The sequence below is a fragment of the Dromiciops gliroides genome, chromosome 2, assembly GCF_019393635.1.
Source record: "Dromiciops gliroides isolate mDroGli1 chromosome 2, mDroGli1.pri, whole genome shotgun sequence".
Lineage (NCBI taxonomy): Eukaryota > Metazoa > Chordata > Mammalia > Microbiotheria > Microbiotheriidae > Dromiciops > Dromiciops gliroides.
Window position 1 is genome coordinate 53,234,996 of NC_057862.1, and position 19,441 is coordinate 53,254,436.

General features: G+C 42.3%; 1 protein-coding gene across 2 annotated transcripts in view; it reads left to right on the plus strand.

The window, feature by feature from the left end:
- NUDT13 (nudix hydrolase 13) overlaps positions 1-11,570 on the plus strand; it is a 34,778-nt gene extending 23,208 nt beyond the window's left edge. For both annotated transcript variants that reach the window (XM_043989937.1, XM_043989938.1), the window contains exons 4-9: positions 1,535-1,666; positions 4,221-4,327; positions 6,948-7,073; positions 7,235-7,346; positions 7,806-7,960; positions 10,088-11,570. In XM_043989937.1, the coding sequence (XP_043845872.1) occupies positions 1,535-1,666; positions 4,221-4,327; positions 6,948-7,073; positions 7,235-7,346; positions 7,806-7,960; positions 10,088-10,285 (830 nt within the window). In that variant the 3' untranslated portion in view covers positions 10,286-11,570. The remainder of the gene's footprint in view (positions 1-1,534; positions 1,667-4,220; positions 4,328-6,947; positions 7,074-7,234; positions 7,347-7,805; positions 7,961-10,087) is intronic.
- Positions 11,571-19,441: the final 7,871 nt, after the last annotated feature.

Sequence of the window (19,441 nt, forward strand, 5' to 3'; positions counted from 1 at the left end):
TGAAGAAACTAAGGCCCAGAGAGAGCAAATGATTGACCCAAGGTCACACAGGTAGTACATGTCATTCAGGGTTCCAGCCCTGATTCCAAATCCTGTTCTCTTTGAGCTCCTCCAAGAGACCTTATTTCTAAGGCCACTGGTTCTCAAAGTGAGGTCCGAGGACCCCCAGGCTTCTTTTGGGGGTTTGCAAGGTCAAAACTATTTTGGTAATGACACTAAGATGTTTTGACATCTAATACAGTAACTATGGATAGCTATAACCCACATAAACAAAAGCTCTCTGGGTGGGGGATTTAATGATTTTTTTAAAGAGTTCTTTTACAACATGACTAATATGGAAATATGTTTTACATGAATGTACATATATAACCTATATCAAATTGCTTACTGTTCTAGGGAGAGGAGAACAGAGGGAGGGAAGAAAATTTGGAACTCAAAATTTTGTAAAAATTAATGTTAAAAATTGTCCTTACATATAACTGGAAAAAATAAAATACCACCAAAAAATAATTCTTTAAGAGTAGAAAGGGTGGATAAAGCACCAGTCTTGGATTCAGGAGGACCTGAGTTCAAATCCAGCCTCAGACACTTGACACGTACTAGCTGTGTGACCCTGGGCAAGTCACTTAACCCTCATTGCTCTGCAAAAAAAAAAAAAATGTAATTAAGAGTAGAAAAGGATACTGACACTAAAAAGTTTGAGAAGCACTAATCTAGGCCATTAGAAATGTGAACTGGTGACTTCCTTATTCCACTGTAGCTATATGAGTGAGATATTGAAAGCGGTACTACCTTTTGCAACCAAGGCAGCTTAGTAGTACAGTGAATAGAGGTCCTAGAGTGACTGAATTCAAATTCCACCTCAGGCATCTACTAGCTGTGTGACCCTGGGCAAGTCACCTAAGTTATCTACCTCAGTTTCTTCAACTGTCAAATGGGGATAATAATAGCACCTGCCTCCCAGGGTTGTTGTAAGGATCAAATGAGATAATGTTTATAAAACATTTAGCGTGATGCCTGGCACATAGTAGGCTTTATTCCCTTCCACCCCCTTAAAAATCCCCTTGGGAAAGCATGTTAGCCAGAAACACCTTTTCCTCCAAGGTAAGAAAATAGAGTTAGACTCTTAAACTTAGAAGGAGCCTCAGACATAGTCAAATCCAGTCCATGCCTGAACCAGAGTCCCTCTGTAGCATTCCTTTGTACCACCACCGTTTCAACAGTAAATGAAACCAAGTAATCACGTGATTCCGTAGCAGATTCAAAACTGTTTTCATGGATTCATGGAAGGAACCCTAGAAGCTCTCAAGCGCAACTGTCCCCATTTTATAGATTAGAAAATGGAGGGTGGGAAGGGAAACGACTCGTCCCAAGACACAATTGGTGACAGAGCCAGGACTCAAAACCGGCCACCCTAATTGTGATTTCTGCTGGCCTGAGAAATGCAGCTCCTGCTGTCTCCCTACAGTTGGGACGGTTTAATTACTCTTCATGTTCTTCTCCCCTCCTCTTTTTTTTTTTCCTGTTTTCCTAGAGTTAGAAAGGATCATGGGCAAGTTTGGGCAAGACGCACAGAAGATAGACCACTCGGTCCTGATTGGCTGCTCAGACCAGCACGAAGCGTGGTTCGCCTTGGATCTCAGCCTGGGAAACCCCCATTCCTCAGGTCAGGGTGACTCATTGGTCCCTGCTGCCCTGGAATGAAGGGGAGCCTGAAACCCTGGTGTAGGTAAAAGGCGATTATCAGGCGCTCCCTGACTCGCAGCCGGAAGGGGCCTTGGCCTTGGAGACCCTCCAGCTGTACCTGAACTCATGAATGCCTTCAACAACATTCCCAGCGAGGGAGCGTCCAGCCTTGGCTGGGAGATCCATTGGGAGGGGAAGCCCGGCCCATTCCAGAGCAGCCCATTCCCCTTTTGGAGAACTCTTAAGTGTTCTAGAGTATTTCTTAGAGTCACAGATCTAAGGCTGGAGGGAAACTCTGAAGCCATCCAACCCAACCCTTACATTTCACAAATGCCTAAACTGAAACTAGGGAAGTCTAAGGACACACAGGTGTCAGAGTCAAGATTTGAACTGTGGACCTTTGACTCCAAGTTTTAGCATTTTTTTCCAGTGTATAATAGTCCACCCTCCTTCCTGAATAGACTAAGTCATAAAGTAATGATTCTAGAGAGAAGGGGACAACTGGAGGCTTGAAGGAAATCCCATTCTGTCCAATTTTTTCTCTTTCCAGGTTCACAATACTTTGTATGCCCATTGACCTGGAAGGGATGTTTTCTTTTACTTGGGTGTTTTGGTTTTTTAAACGTTTAACTGAGGCATTTTGTTGGAGAGCAGTCACTTTCCCATAACCCTCCCCCATGACAACAACAACAAAAATAGTTAAGCAAAACCATCTGCTGTAAGAACTGATGGTGAGTGGATAAAGCACTGGCCCTGGATTCAGGAGTATCTGAGTTCAAATCCAGCCTCAGACGCTTGACACTTACTAGCTGTGTGACCCAGGGTAAGTCACTTAACCCTCATTGCCCAGCAAAAAAAAAAAAAGAACTGATGGATGGATTGTGCCACATTCCACATGCAGCCTAGTACACAAAAGGCATTTAATAAATGTTTATTGACTAATTGACTGACTAACCATAATACTCCATGTTCTCCTAAGAGGAGGGTGCTAGATTCAACATCAGGCATCTTCAACCAATGTTGATCATTGTACTGTTCAGTCTAGGTCCTCTTGTCTTCATCTATGTCACTGTATACACTGTGTATATTGTTCTAGGGTCTGCTTTCTCGGCTCTGCATCAGTTCATGCAGGTCTCCCCATGCTTCTCTGAATTGTTCACATACGTCGTTCCTAATGACAAAACAATAGTCCATGATTTGCGTGCCATAATTTGTCCAGCCATTCCTTGTCCATGGCGTACCCAATCCACCATGTCTGGAATGCTCTTCCTCCTCACCTCTGTTTCTTAGAATCCCTAGCTCCCTTTCTATGTGAGGTGTTTCCTGATACCCTTCTCTCCTAGTGCTTAATGCTTTTTGTCTCTCGAAATTACTATGTATTATCTTATATCTACTTTGTATTGACTCTGTTTTCTCTGTCTATATCTCTATGCATGGTAAATCTCTCCTTTAAAATGTTTTTGTCTGGGCAGCTAGGTGGTGCAGTGGATAAAGCACTGGCCGTGGATTCAGGAGGACCTGAGTTCAAATCTGACCTCAGACACTTAACACTTACTAGCTGTGTGGCCCTGGACAAATCGCTTAACCCCATTGCTTCACACACACACACACACACACACACACACACACACACACACACACACAAATTGTTGTTGTAGCTCTATTCCAGTAGGTGCTTAATAAATGTTTGAATTGAATTGATGGGCACCACTTTGTTTTCCATTTTTTGCTACTACAAAGAGTTGCTACCATGATTATTTTGGTGCACTTTGAATTTAATGTACTTAGCACCTCCTTTGTGCAGGGCCCTTACACATATACTCATAATTTTATATATCAATAATTTATATATCAATCCATGACATAAATTATTATTACATACAAATTAGTACAAAAATTCACTGGTGGCAAAGTGGATAGAACACTGGTCCTGGAGTCAGGAAGACCTGCATTCAAATCCAATCTGACATACTTTTTTTTTTTTAATGGGGCAATGAGGGTTAAGTGACTTGCCCAGGGTCACACAACTAGTAAGTGTTAGGTGTCTGAGGTCAAATTTGAACTCAGGTCTTCCTGAATCCAGGACTGGTGCTTTATCCACTGCACCACCTAGCTGCCCCCAAGCCTGACATACTTTTATTAACTGTGTGATGCTGGGTAAGTCACTTAACCTCTCTCTGACTCAATTTCCTCATCTGTAAAGTAAGGATAATTAGAGCACAACTCCTCTCCCTCCCCCCTACCCCATCATTGTAAGGATAAACTGAGATAATATTTGTACAGTGCTTTGCAAGCCTTAAATCACACTAAAAATGTTTTTATTATTATATAACCTTTTTACTGTCATAACTTTCTTAGGGGGACATGCTCCATAGTGGGATGGGTGAGTCAAAAAATATGAGCAGGTAGTTATCTTTTCTCACATAATTCCAGATTAACTTCCAGTTTAGAAACGTTCTGTTCTATCAGAAGAGACTCAGGGGCCCTGATATTTTCTAAAAGTTCCATTGCTGGGTCTCTTATTTTTCTCCTAGGTTCCTTGCAGAAGTCTGAAATGGAAACTGAGCTCCAGGGTTCCTTTATTGAGCTAAGAAAGGCTCTATTCCAGCTGAATGAGAAAGATGCCACCTTGATCTCCACGGTAGGGGCTTGCATTCTCCCATTTCTAGGGCATATTTTGCTTGGGGAGAGTTGTGTGTGGACCCATGCGGAGGTGTGTGGGTGTAAGGAGGAGGCAGCCAGGCAGTGTTTGATCTCTTACCCTGCAGGTCGAGGACCTACCTTCCCACAAACCTTTTCAAAAGGAGATTCTGAGCTACATAGACGTTATTCAATCTATCCCCTGGGGAATTAGAGCAGGCTTTGCGTTAGACTTAGCTGGTGCTGTCCAAAATGGTCCAAAAGGACTTACACCAGCTCAGGGAAACCTGGTATTCCCCAAAGGACAGAAAGAACGGTGAGGATAGAGTCTGTGAACCGCACCGAGTCTCTCCTGTAGCACAGGATGACTGGCACATTTGTACTTTGCAAATGTCACTCTTGACTGCAGATGTTTTTTCTCTTTTCAATTAGATCCCATTTTTCATTCTTGCTGTTCAGTTGTTTTTTCAGTCGTGTCTGACTCTTTGTGACCCTATTTGGGGTTTTCTTGGCAAAGATACTGGAGGGGTTTGCCATTTCCTTCTCCAGCTCATTTTATAGGTGAGGAAACTGAGGCCAACAGGGTGAAGTGAGTTGACCAGGGTCACCCAGCTAGTAAGTGTCTGAGGCCAAATTAGAACTGAGGAAGATGAGTCTTCCTGACTCCAGGCCTGGTACTCTCTCCACTGAGCCACCTAGCTGCCCTAAATCCTATTTAGGAAACTGCTTTTAAGAGCATTTTCCATGTAACTAAAAGAGGTGGTGCTACAATCATTTTTCAAAGCCCTAGGTCTGATCCCATCCCAGCATGCCAGAAGCAAGAGTTCACAGATGGTACAGATGATAGGGTAGCAAGCATTCATTTATTTCAGAAAAGTTTCCAAATCAGCAGGATAGGCCTGCCCTACTGTACAGACTGGAGCTTGTGAGAAGACTAGGGGGACCCCAGGAAGTGAGTTCTTTCTTTTCTTCCTTCCTTCCTTCCTTCCTTCCTTCCTTCCTTTCTTTCTTTCTTTCTTCCTTCCTTCCTTCCTTCCTTCCTTCCTTCCTTCCTTCCTTCCTTCCTTCCTTTCTTTCTTTCTTTCTTCCTTCCTTCCTTCCTTCCTTCCTTCCTTCCTTCCTTTCTTTCTTCCTTCCTTCCTTCCTTCCTTCCTTCCTTCCTTCCTTCCTTCCTTCCTTCCTTCCTTCCTTCCTTCCTTTCTTTCTTTCTTTCTTCCCTCCTTCCTTCCTTTGTACCCATATATCAATATGTGTATATATTTACATATAAGCATATATATACATATACACACATGTATGTGTACATGCATGTGTATATGTTTATGGAAGGGGATCCACCCACAACATTACCCAGCCCAGTCTCTCCAGCAACTCAAGGGAAAATGTTAACTTCCTGCAATGCCCCCACCCCAAATGATTCCTACCTACTGTATACATACAGATATATGTATATGAATATAGACATACACACGTGTATATGTGCGTGTGTTTTCATGCATGTGCACAATTATATGTATGTATACACTCATATAAAGAGAGAGTCAGAAACTCACTGGGCTTCTCATGCACACATTTGAGTATGTGTATATATAATCATATATGTATATGTGTGTCTATGTGCCTGTATATATACACAATATAGGTATATGTACATGTACACAAAGGTACATATAAACAGATCCACATATGTATATATACACCTTTCTATATGTGTATATATCTAGATATAGATGAGATCTAGATAGAGGTCATAGACACATATACATTTATATTCAGGACAGTGACCTTTCAGATAAGCAAGCCTCATTGTGGATCCCTAAAACAAAGGAGCGAATTATCTTGGGAGTGACCACTCCCCAAGAGTTTGGCTCCAGACTCATGAATTGTGTGAATGTTACTGAGGCAGCCCGGAAGATTCGAATCTTACCCCTGACACGCACTAGCTGTGTGATCTTGGACAAGTCACTTATGCTCCATGATCCCCAGGCCACTCTCTAAACCATGGCTACTAAGTATTAAATGGGTTGGGGGTGTGTGTAAGGGGAAGTAGCTCCCACAGTAAGGAAGTCAAGGATTCTCGATCTGTTCGTGACTTCATCTGGAGGGCCCGAGCATTGCCCTCCACATTCCCATAGAATGTGAACATAGAACAGAGGTTGGTGCTTAAATGAGCAACTAAAGACATTTGAATCAGAGTCAGCCACACCTGGTGACTTCAGAATATTTTTAGATGCAAAAAGAATCCTAGGCTTTTTATTCAGACGGCTGAACTGTGAGAGGAATATTATCAGGTCTTTTCCTTGGTGCTTCAGGGGAAAGAATTCTGGCTTTGGAGTCGGAGAGCCCGGATTCAAATCCTGACTCTGCTATTTATCACTTGAGTAGTTGTAGAGGAATCACTGACCCTCTCTGGTGCTGTTTCCTTACTGGAAAAAAATGATAATAGTAAGATAGTTGGACAAGATGTCCCCTAAGGTCCCTGTCATTTTCTGGAAGTAAATGTGGGCAGGAATCACTTGGCAGGGAGTTAACATGTTTCTTGGAGTTGTTGGAGACACTGGGCTGGGTAATGGAGATGGATCTCCTCCTGAGAGACCAAGTCTGGTTTTGTGTTTGCTCAGGCACAGGCCCTTCTCCGCTGGCATGACTGCCATCAGTTCTGTGGCAAAAGCGGGCAACCCACCCTGAAGAACGTGGCTGGCAGTAAACGAGTGTGCCCCGCTAGTAAGATGATCTATTACCCCCAGGTGAGCTTTGCTACCAGGGCTGGTGCAGTCCAGGAAGCTGGGACATCCTGCTCCCCAGGAGAAGGAAGCCAGGCCATCCCTGAAGCTTCCCTTCTGTGGGCCACTCTGCCAGCCCATGACAGTGGTGCTGCCCAAGGTCTTGCTGCTCTGCTCTTCCCTAGATGTCCCCCGTGGTGATCACCCTGGTGTCTGATGGGAGCCGATGCCTGCTTGCCCGGCAAAGCTCCTTCCCTAAGGGGATGTACAGTGCCCTGGCAGGGTTCTGTGACATGGGTAAGGACCCTTAGACAGACATCACTTTGGTGGTAAAGGGCAGTCCTAAAGTGAATGGAATTGTATCTCTCTGAATATTTCTTTGTGTCTTGTTATGGGAGTACTTGAACCTTCAGGCACAACCTTCAATGGTAGGTGTTGATCAGTCAAGAAGCATCTAGTATATACCTATTGTATACCAGGCACTTGATGGACAAGAGGCCTTTTAGCCCATGTGCTTTGATAATAATAGTTCTGTCCCTCCCCCTCCTTGCAACCCACCTCCCCCCATCTCCAGATCTTCAGTGGTACCAAGGTCCCAGCTCCCAGAATTGTGATTCAGCACCCCGGCTCCACCCAACCAAGACTCCTGGATTCCAGGGGGAAGCCCTGGACCCAGTCCTCTGTGTCTCACATACAGGCTCCCCAGATCACCTTCCCTGCTGCAGGGATGTCCCAAACTAACCTGAGTGTTTCTAGGTGAGACCCTGGAAGAGTCAGTCCGTCGGGAGGTGGCTGAAGAGGTGGGGCTGGAGGTGGAGAGCCTGCAGTATTCAGCATCCCAGCACTGGTCCTTCCCCAATAGTTCCCTCATGATTGCATGTCATGCCACCGTGGGACCGGGGCAGACCGAGGTGAGTCCTCTCTTCTCTTGCCAGCCTCTCGGTCTGATACTTCCTGGAAAGAAGACTGACTTATGTCAGTCAATTGACAAGTTTTTAGTGGGTGCCTTCAGCATGCTCAATGATATATAATATGTGATCCTTAAAGAACTTACAGTTTACTGGAGGAAAAAAATATTAGTAGAATCACTGGGAAATAGTAACAACAACTATCATTTATATAGCACTTTGAGATTTGCCCGTTATCTCATTTGTCCCTCACGACAACCTTGTGAAGTAGGTGCTAATCCTCATTGTCCTGCCCAAAAAAAAAAAAAAAAAAAATGGGGCTTCCATCGTTGACTTGGTTTGAGGCTCTTGTCATAATACCATAGACTCTTAGAACAAGAAGAGACCCCAGAGGTCATCTAATCCAATCTGCCACCCCTTATAGGAACCGCTTCTGAAGAAGTGTCCCTAACATTCCTCTCACTTGAATATCTCCACTGGTTGAAATTCCTAGCCATCTTTCAAGACCCAGCTCAAATGAAGTGAACCAGTCTCTGCTTGCCAAAGCCACCCTGATGTTTAGGCTTCAGTTTCCAGAATGACTAACATTTGATCTGTGTCAGCCTTCCCTGGGTGCCATATGAGTTAGTGAACTTCTTGGAAGGAAGATAGAAGGAAGATACCATCCTGTAGATTATTCACTATAGGGTGGAAAGAGCCCTGGACCCAAAGTGAGGAAGACTTCACTTTAAATCCAGCATCAGACCCTTACTAACTGTGGGATCCTAAGCAGGTCGCTCAACCTCTCTCTGCCTCAGTTTCCTCATCTGTAAAGTAGGGATCATAGTAGCATCTACCTCCTAGGGTTGTTGTAAGAATCAAATGAGATATTATTTGTTCTTTTTTTTTTTTTTTTTTGGCAGGGCAGTGAGGGTTAAATGACTTGCCCAGGGTCACACAGCTAGTAAGTGTCAAGTGTCTGAGGTCAGATTTGAACTCAGGTCCTCCTGAATCCAGGGCCGGTGCTTTATCCACTCCACCACCTAGCTGCCCCCTTTTTAATTGTTCTTTTTTTATGAGATCTTATTTGTAAAGCACTTTGCAAACCTTAAAGCACCAAGTATGCTAGCTCTAATGAGAGCTCATTTTTTTATGCCCTTCATTTGTTTGTTCCCTGACCTCTGGGGCTCTCCTGCTCTCAAGCAGGATTTTGAATTCTCTCCCCTCACCAGACAGCAGGTTCAGGATCCTGTTCTCCACAGCTCCTGTTTGAAAACCATTTCTCACCTTTCTTACCATGCTAGAGGCAACATGTAAGAACCGACACTACCTAATCCCGCCTCAGCAAAGGGTAGCAGAGAGAATGGCCTGGGTTTGAATCCTACTTCTGATACATGTTGATTGAGTAAGTGAGTGTTACCTGGGTGACCTTGGACAAATCTTATAAACTTTGTTTTATTTAAACTTTGCCCCTCTCTCAATCCCGTGGGACTTTATCTACTAAGTGACAAATGGGCATGGAGCTGCATAATACTGGGACTTCTCCTTCCTTGTGTCTCCTACACTAACAAAATTCATTAATTCAATAAGCATTTGTCAAGGGCCTGCTCTCTGTGCCAAGTACCATGTCAGTTTAAATGAAACTGGTCCTTTAAATAAATAGATAGATAGATAGATAGATAGATAGAGAGATAGATAGATAGATAGATAGATAGATAGATAGATAGACAGATAAGTAGATAAATAAATAAATAAATGAAACTGGTCCTTTAAATAAATAAATAGATAGATAGATAGACAGATAAGTAGATAAATAAATAAATAAATGAAACTGGTCCCTGTCTTCAAGGACATTACATTCTATTGGGAGGGAGGAACAACACATGCACAGATAATTAATGTGAATACATACAAAGTAAGTTTTTTCGGGAGGGAGGAGGTTCCACTATCAAGAAAGGCCTATGTAGGAAGTAGCCTTTGAGTTGAATCTTGAAAGAAACTAGTTATTCTAAGAGTTGGAGGAAGAGGATGAAGTACATTTCAGGCCTGGGGAACACCCTAGGAAAACAGAGACTAAACATATTCCTACCCCCCCCCCAATTTTTTTTACATCATCTTTCTTTATTCTTGTTCCTCTCTTGTGCCTTTCAGATCCAAGTGAACTCCCAAGAGCTGGAGACAGCAGGCTGGTTCAGCCTGGAAGAGGTAGCCACGGCTCTTAGGAGAAAAGCACCACCTTCCCATCAGCAAGATGGCGCCATCCCCTTCTGGTTGCCCCCCAAGGTGGCCATTGCTCATCAGTTGATTTGGGAGTGGGTACAAAAGCAGAACTCTTCAAATCTTGCTTAGCCCAGATCAAGTTGCATACATCACTCTTCTACATCCTTGGGGAACATTTCAAAGAGAAGAGATTGGATGGAGGTGATGTAACAGGGGCAGAAGGCAAACTCCAACCCAGCCTCCTGACATAAGGGGCAGTGTGGTGTAGTGGAAAGAGCATTAGACTTGGAGTCAGGAGGGATCTGCATAGGAATCCCACCTCTGACTCTTCCTACTCGTTAGCAAGCCATTTATAACTTCACCGAGCCTCAGTTTTCTCTGTAGAATGGGGATAATAATAATAGAACCTACCTCGTAGGGTTGTTGTGAGGATCAAATGAGGTGACATATCTTAAGGGTTTTGAAAACCTTACAGCTGATGTTTATATATAACACTTTTATTATTATTAGGCCAGTGATATGATGGGAGGCAAGCCTCTCTCTCTCATGGCACACCTCAGTTAGGAGGAGAGTGAGAGGCCACACAATTTAGTGAATAGGATGTTGGATTTGAAGTCTGGTGATAGGCTTCCACATTTACCAGCTTGGTGACTGTCAGCAAATTACTTAGCTTCTCCTAGCCTCTGTTCTCTTGTCTGTAAAGTGGGCATATTGATACCTGCATATTCTACCTCATAGGGTTATTGTGAGGAAGGGATTTTGCAGTGAGCATTTGTGCCAGCACCTAAGACAGTCGGTGCTTACTAAATGGTGAACAAATGATTAAATAAAAGGAAAGAAGCATTTTCCAGTGCCTACCAAAAATGATTCAAGGTCAGAGAGGGGACTCTGTTTAAATATCACCTTAAGAGTTGTTAAACTATGTATGCCTGTCGACCCAGCGATATCACCACTATGTTTGTATCCCCAGAGAGATCAAAGAAACAGGAAAAAGAACCTACACATACAAAAATGTTTACAGCATCTGTTTTTGTGATAGCAAAGAACTGGAAACTGAGATGATGCCCATCATGTGGGAAATGGTTAAACAAGTTATGGTATATGGAAGTGACAGATACTATTGTGCTTTAAGAAATGATAAAAAGAAATCTGGGAAGACTTGTATAGAACTGATACAAAGTGAAGAGAACAGAACCAGAGTGATTTATATAAGGGCAACAAGATTGAAAAGACAAATAACTTTGAAAGATTTAGGACCTTTGATCAGTGTAATTATCAATCATGATTCCAGAGGACTAATGGAAAACACTTCCCACCTCCTGATGGAGAGGTGAAGGGATCAGAGTGCAGAATGAGACATACTGCTTTTTGGATGGCCAATGTTTCTCTTGACTATATATGTTTGTTAACAAGTTTTGGTTTTCTTGTTTTCTCAAAGTGAAGGGCCGGGGGGGGGGGTGGGTGAAGAATGCAGATCTCAATGAAAATAAAATAACAATGAATTTTTAAAATAAATATCATAAGAGAGACAAAACCAGTGGAAAGCTTGAAGATGCTTGGCTATATGTTCTGTCTTATAGGTTTCTTTAATTTTCCCTTTGACTTTTGAGGCCAAAGTCTTTCTGACTGATGGCCTGTTGGAGCCACTATAGCTAGGATTCCAAGTTTTTACCCTAAGGGCTAAAATAATCTTGAGGTGGTTTGGGGGAAGATTAGCAGCTCTTTCATCTGAATATTTTAAATGTACAGCAAATAGGGGGCAGCTAGATAGCACAGTGGATAGAGCACCAGCCCTGGATTCAGGAGGACCTGAATTCAAATCCAGCCTCAGACACTTAACACTTACTAGCTGTGTGACCCTGGGCAAGTCACTTAGCCCCAATTGCCTCACTAAAAAAAAAATGTACAACAAATAGCAAACCACTCCTATGTGAGTCACTAGAACAAAGGGACAGTTTCACAGGTCACCAGCACCAGAGAAATCTCTGCTGTTCTATTTAATACATCGCTCATTTCCTGAGAGTTAGCAGTTGGATGCAGCCGGCCCAGAATGCTTTGCCCAATTCCCTACTTATGTTCTCATAGAGATGAGATGTGTTGCTGGCTGTCTCTAGCTGTCACACTTGGGGAAGAGGAATATCTTTCACTGTCTTCGCATGGTGTCATTTAACTAAGCTGCTGGTCCTTGGTAAGCAAATAACTAACTGCTTTGGCAAAGATTGTAGTGACATGTAAAGTGCATGGAACTCAGAGCAATGCAAATATATTTCTAGAAATAGAAAATTGTAATAACCCCAAAAGCCACATATGCCTCATGTCCTCAGGGTCACTGGTAAATGCTGCATCATCAATGAGCAAAGAAATGGCAAAACTGTACTCTTAGGAAGCTAAGTATAGGTCATATGTCCTGAGAACCAGGCTGGGCCCAGCTTTCTGGAAGCAGGAGGAGCAAAGCAGGCAAAGGCAAAACTAACAACCTACCAAATGCAAAATGTGGGCTCCCCTACCAGTCAGCGACTTAGTCTAATTTCCTCACTCCCTACAAAGAACAGGAAGCCCCAATCAGTTGCTGGGTAAAGACTGCAACTTGAAACCAGAAAAGGAAAAATGATGGGCTAGTTTCAGGTCTACAATAGTCAAATTTAATGAGAGAAGGGTGGGAATGTAGCCCACCCCTATGAAGACAGTTAGTGAGGTGTTAGAACCCAGTCCATCATTTCCCATGGACCTGCTTGCTGCTTTGAAGTACACATGATATACTATTATTTGGGGGCTCAGAGCAGCTGCCTGTTTTAATGGCTGAAATTCTAGCCCCAAATCTACCATTTGGGCCCCATTCCTTAACAACATAGCAACTCTATCCCCAGCCATTACTTTTTTTAAAAATAGAAGCTTTTAGTGAAATGACATATAAGTCATAATAAAAACAGTTCTATCATGAATCTGTGTCATAATCTCCCAGAAATAGATGCACCACCACCAATGGAAAAAGTATACACCTCTAGGGAAAAGGTATGTCTGGGGGCAGCTAGGTGGTGCAATGGATAAAGCACGGGCCCTGGATTCAGGAGGACCTGAGTTCAAATATGGCCTCAGACACTTGACACTAGCTGTGTGACCCTGGGCAAATCACTTAACCCTCATTGCCCCACCAAAACAAAACAAAAGGGGGCAGCTGGATGGCACAGTGGATAGTGCACCAGCCCTGGAGTCAGGAGGACCTGAGTTCAAATCCAGCCTCAGACACTTAACACTTAACTGGCTGTGTGACCCTGGGCAAGTCACTTAACCCCAATTGCCTCACCAAAAAAAAAAAAAAAAGGAAAACAAAGAAAAGGTATGTTTGGGGCACCTACAAAGAGGGGCAACTGATGCTTCCTTTTCTGCAGGCCTGCATGGTGAGGTCAACTCATCATTTATACTGGTAGGCCATCTCTTATTACATGTTTATGAATACATTGAAAGGTAGGGTGATAAAGTAGATAGAGCACTGACCTTGAAGTCAAGGAGACTTGTGTTACCTGTGACATGCTCTCACTATGTGACGCTGTTCAAGGGTCACTTTTCAATGCCCCAGGCAACTCTCTAAGAGAAAGGTTCTTAGCTGGAGGGGTGGGGTGTCCATGAATTTTTAATAGTAAATATTTTGACAACTATATTTCAGTATATGGGGCATGGCAGGGGCTCAGGTGTATAATGCCCTGGCACCCAGATGAAAACTCAGTACTAAAAAAAAGCCATTGGTAGCTCCAGGATGAAAGAGACAGAATTTATTTAAAGGAGACTTACTTTGGGGGGGGGGGCGGGGCGGGGTCAGTGTATTGGTAGCAGCAGGTAAACATTGTAAATTTCTATGAATTCCTGCAAATTCCCTTTGATATTTATACATGTAGGTTATACAGGGTACTTGGCAAAGAGCCTTCTTTGTTCTAACTAGTGTTATCCATTGGTTACAGTGCTCGTGAAGAAGATACTGATTGGTTTAAATGGTGACTGTATGTGCTTTAAGTTCAATATGTATGGTTCTTCCTTACATGAATATCTATACTGCATGTCATGGAATCCACATTCCAACCTTTATATGGATATTCCATTGGTTTATTTTTCATGCCCCAGATCCCACACCATATGATTAGTTTTGTTTGTAATCCTATGCATTTTATTTTAAGCATTTAAAAACATTATTCAGAGAAGGGATCCATGGGCTTCATCATACTGCCATAGGGATCCATGACACAAAAATAGTTAAGATCTCCTGCTGTAAGACTATAAATTATAAAGTAGCTGCCCATTTGCATTATTAAATAAACTTCCTATACTACAAGTTCTACACAGCAATAAAGTCATAGATTTGAGGTTTTTAAAAAAATTTGTGTTACAAAGTATTCACTGTAATATTCTTAGCTGACCTTACATTAGAATATTGGAACATGTTACTTTTGGGCCTACACTATCCAGTGATGGGAAAATTATGCATGGAATATTTTGTCTCATCCTTCAGTTTTCATGGATAGCTGCCCTTTTATTATAGAAGTAAGGAGAATTCAAGACACAAATCATCAATATTTCAAGGACCCATGATTTCATCAGTCTGGAGATGCCCTCCACAAACATAGGTTGCAACCTCTCTTTGACTTTATAGATGATTTTTTTTTGGTGGGGCAATGAGAGTTAAGTGACTTGCCCAAGGTCACACAGCTAGTAAGTATTAAGTGTCTGAGGCCAGATTTGAACTCAGGTCCTTCTGAATCCAGAGCCCATGCTTTATCCACTGCACCACCTAGCTGCCCCAACTTTGTAGATGATCTTTAAAAATTGGGGTGCCAAAAAAGACACACATATACACACCATCACCCTACAGGGAGCCTGAGAATGAGCCTCTGGAATTTAAGGAGACTCATCTTTGGGCAATGAATAGGCAGCCCATCAGTCATCTGGCTACACTCAAAGAAATATTCTATACATCCCAAACTTTCAGTGTTGCCTATGACCCTAATGGTTCTTTAATTATCCTGCAGCTTTTAAAGTCTAATTGGCAATAAAGTGTCTCTAGCAGAGGATCCTATCTGGGATTCTCTTCTTGCCTAAATCTCATCAGGTCTCAAGATCTTTTCTTTTGCTAAAGGAATTTTGGCTCATTTTTATTCCTCAGTGTAGATGAGTTCATTGCAGGTAAACCAGTTCTCTTGAGAAGATATCCATTTCCCAGTGTAAAAAGAAGGTACAATTAACTGTGAAACCATGGACTGGATGACAGTGTGCCCATGGCTGCCAATCCTGCAACCTCTCTCTCTTCTTTGGACCAGTAAACCTAAGATTTGGTTCGTTGATGCCCCCTTTGGGCTTCTAATGGATACCACTTTCCTGCTCTTTTATGGATTCTTCAACTCCCAGATCCCAGTGGGCATGGGGGCATGGTTGTGGTACAGAGACCTCTGCCTACCCTCCCACTGAACTTCAGATTGTTCATTCTTGTCTCAAGACATGCCCCCCTGGTGTGACTGCTTTATGAGTCCTGGATTTCACAATAATGGAAAGAAAGCTATCTTGACTAGTAAATACCATCAACATGGTACCAGGGGACCTTTCCATCTGACTGGAAGCTAAAACTTTCCCCATTAGAATGTGAGGTCCTTGAGAGCAACGGCTGTCCTGCCTTTCTCTTTTTGTTTCTGCAGAGCTTGGCACATAGTTATGTGATTAATAAGGGCTTTATTCATTTAGCATACTCACCCCTAATCCTCAGGGCACAGTATGGGCCCATCCTTCCTCCAATCTTGTTGTGACCCAACAGTTTAACATATTATTCTCCATGCTCAAGATTCTCCATTAATTCCCCATTAGTCATAAGATAAAATACAGATATCTTTGTCATTTAAAAGCTCCTCACAATCTGGCTCCAATCTACTTATTGCTACCTTCCTTCCTTCTTTCCTTCCTTCCCTTTTCTTTCTTTCTGTCTGTCTTTCCTTCCTTCCTTCCCTTCTTCTTCTTCTTCTTCTTCTTCTTCTTCTTCTTCTTCTTCCTCCTCTCTCTCTCTCTCTCTCTCTCTCTCTCCCTCCCTCCCTCTCCCTCTTCCTCCTTTTTTTGCCATTTGCTGTCCTCTCTTCCCCAGTGAATATTCATGTGTGTATATGTCTGTGTACATATGTTGTTAAAATAAGGAGGAATGAGAAACAGGGATATAGGAAACATCACCCTAATTATACCAGTCTAGGAAAAGTTAGAAGAGGGTTAATTTCCAGTCTCTGGGTTTATCAGCCTGGATATATACATATACACACCCTTATACATGTACATATATATTACATATTATTTATATGTATATATTCCTCATTCTTCAACTTAGAAAATATCCTTACTGGTTCGTAGCTAACAGTGCAGTCACCCACTAGCAACATGCTGGTCCTTTGTATAAAATTCTCTATAAATTTTAACCTGAGAGCTCCAGGCTTTCAACCTGAATGTGAATACAGCCCCTCCAAGAGTATGGAGACCACACAGACATTGTCCCCGCTAGCAGCTGTCTTCCTCCCCTTCTTGTGAATAGCAATAAAGTTTGTTAAAAGTTATCTTTGTGGGCCACTGTCATCTATATTCTCCTGCACAATCCTGGGCATAATATATCAAAAAGAATCTATTAATAAAGAAATAAGAATCAAAGAACACTACCTTTTCAAGTGAATTACAGTACCATCATTGCCTCAACATCTCCAGTATATGTTTCTTAGTGTCATATATAATCCCAGCATCCTTTCATAGGTGTACACTCATGGAATCCACTTACAACATCCAACCAAAGAAGTCCTCTCATGGCCATCTCTTAGTGCCCATTAATGGAACCATTTCTCCTTATGGCTATTTCTAGCAGGGATTCTTAACCTACCATCTGTGAATTTTTTGTTAACATTTTAATAACTATTATATTATCATTGGTTTTCTTCCTAATCTTGTGTATTTTATTTTATAAATTTAAAAACATGATTCTGAGAAGGTATCCATGGGTTTCACCATAGACCAAAGGGTCTATGACCTCATAGAAATTAAGAGCCCTGGTCTAGTGCAAATGAGCATAGGGAGTGTGCATTCTTGTCTCCCTGGGGTTATTCAAATCACCCAAGTGCTTAAGAACATTCAAGTAGGGAACAATTTGGGTGTTTTTTTGGCCCCCTGGACAAATGGAACAGCATTCCTTTGAACTAGGAATGCCTATCCCTGGTGGGGAGGTTGGGTTAAGGGGGCAGGGCCATGCTCATCAGTGTTATACTATGTCATAGAGCTATTGTCATAGAGCTGGATGGGGGGGAGGGGTGGAGAAAGGACCTCCAAAATGGCGGATGGGTGCTTAAAGATGGCCCACCTGGTGGAGCCTCTGGGAAGGTAGATTCCCCCATCTTGTGTTCAGTTGCTAGAGTCTTGAATTCTGTATAGAAACCTATAGAGAAGCAGTTTGGAATAGTAGAAAGAATACTGGAACTAGAGTCAGGAGACATTTGGGTATGAATCCTGCTTCTAGTATTTATTAGCTATGTGACAATGCACAAGTCACAACCTTTTGCCCCAGTATATGCCTCTGTGAAATGGGGAGAATGCTAATCACACTACCTACCTCCCAAAGTAGTTGTAGAGATCCAACAATGTATGTAAAAATGCATATTGTTTCCCCATTAGACTGTGAGCTACTTGAGAGCAGACACTGTCTTTTGTCTTGCTTTGTATCTTGTGATAAAATAATGGGATTTACAATCACACCCGAAACTCTACAGCTGAGACTTGTTTGTTGACCTTCAGCATCCATACCTGAAAGACTTTCATTCCACAACTACACCCAGAGGACATCCCAAGAATCATCTGAGAAAAGACTTTCAAAGACTTAAATGGACATTTTTCTGTTTTCCTTTTCCCCATTGTATACACTGTTTATAATGTCCACTTACTAAAGGGGAGTACCCCCTTTTAGCCATTGTTAATGCATTGCTCAATTTCTTTTCTCTCTTTTCATTACCTTTACTTTGTTAGTCATAAGTATCTAATGTTATTGCTTTATTAAGGAAACAATTGTTTCTTAATGAAGCACAGAGGGGGATGTGATAAAATAATGGCATTTGGCAGATGCCCAGGGGTCCCACCTGAGGATTGATTTGGAATTGATTGAATTGGGTGAGAACCTACTTAAGGGTGATTGGATGGAGACCACACCTGGTTGTCCCTGAGTGACATGTTGTTCTCAGAGGCTGTGGACTACTGAAGTCAGCAGGAGACCACTCTCAACAAATTAGCTTGAAGGACCTCCCTTTTGGGGGAGGGAGATAGGAACTAGGAAGTGGAGGCTCGCTCGCTGAAGTTGTCTCTTTTCATTGAGGAACAGCACGTGGTGGCAGAGAAGGAGAAAAAGAGAGGGCCTCTTTTTGTCCAGGACTTTGGCGTGATGAGGGACTTCACATGGGCTGCTAGGAAAGGAAGTTTTTTTCTCTCTGGCTATACTGAATAGGTCTAAACTAAGATTTTCCATGCTATAAGGAATCTGTTCTCAATCTCTCGCTCTCTTCACTAATTTCTTTTTTTTTTCTAATACACTTTAATAAATACCTAAAAGCCTAAACTCTTGCTGAATTTACCAGTGATTTTAGCCAACTTCCCCCAAAAAAACTGGGGGTGCAGATTAGAACCCACATTTAGATTTTAGACATCACAATCTCTAGTGCTAAGCACAGTGCTGGAGCATAGTAGGCACTTAATAGATGTTTTTTGACTGACTGGATACCTTATGATAAGGGTATTTAGTTTTGGAAGAAAAAATATTTAATTTTAAAACTTCTGTTAAATTTTTTTCCCCAACATTACATATTGGAAAAATGACTTAGATATGGCATCAATAGACCCAGGTTCAAATTCTTCCTCTAACAACTACCACAGTGGTCCTAGATATCACCTAATCTGTCTTTGAACCTCAGAATTACCTGCAAAGTGGAAGCAATAATGTTTGCACCACAGGTTAGCACCTTGTCAACCTTAAAGTGCTATAGAAATGGGAGCTCTTGTTTTTATTTTCCTGAAGCTAGAAAAGTGTTCCAAGGGAACTTCTTTGGTGTGAAGTCTTCTTCTGTGTTACAGAAGTGTGAGCCCACAATCAGGGTGTATGGAGTTGCTACAGAAATATGTCCTAATGTAACATGAGCCTTTTGTAAAGGTCAGGCTGAGAATGAGAAGGAACAGAGAGAGGGTCAGACTCTCAGAATATAAGGTCTCTGTGGGCAGAACAGCAACCGGAACTGGGCGAATGGA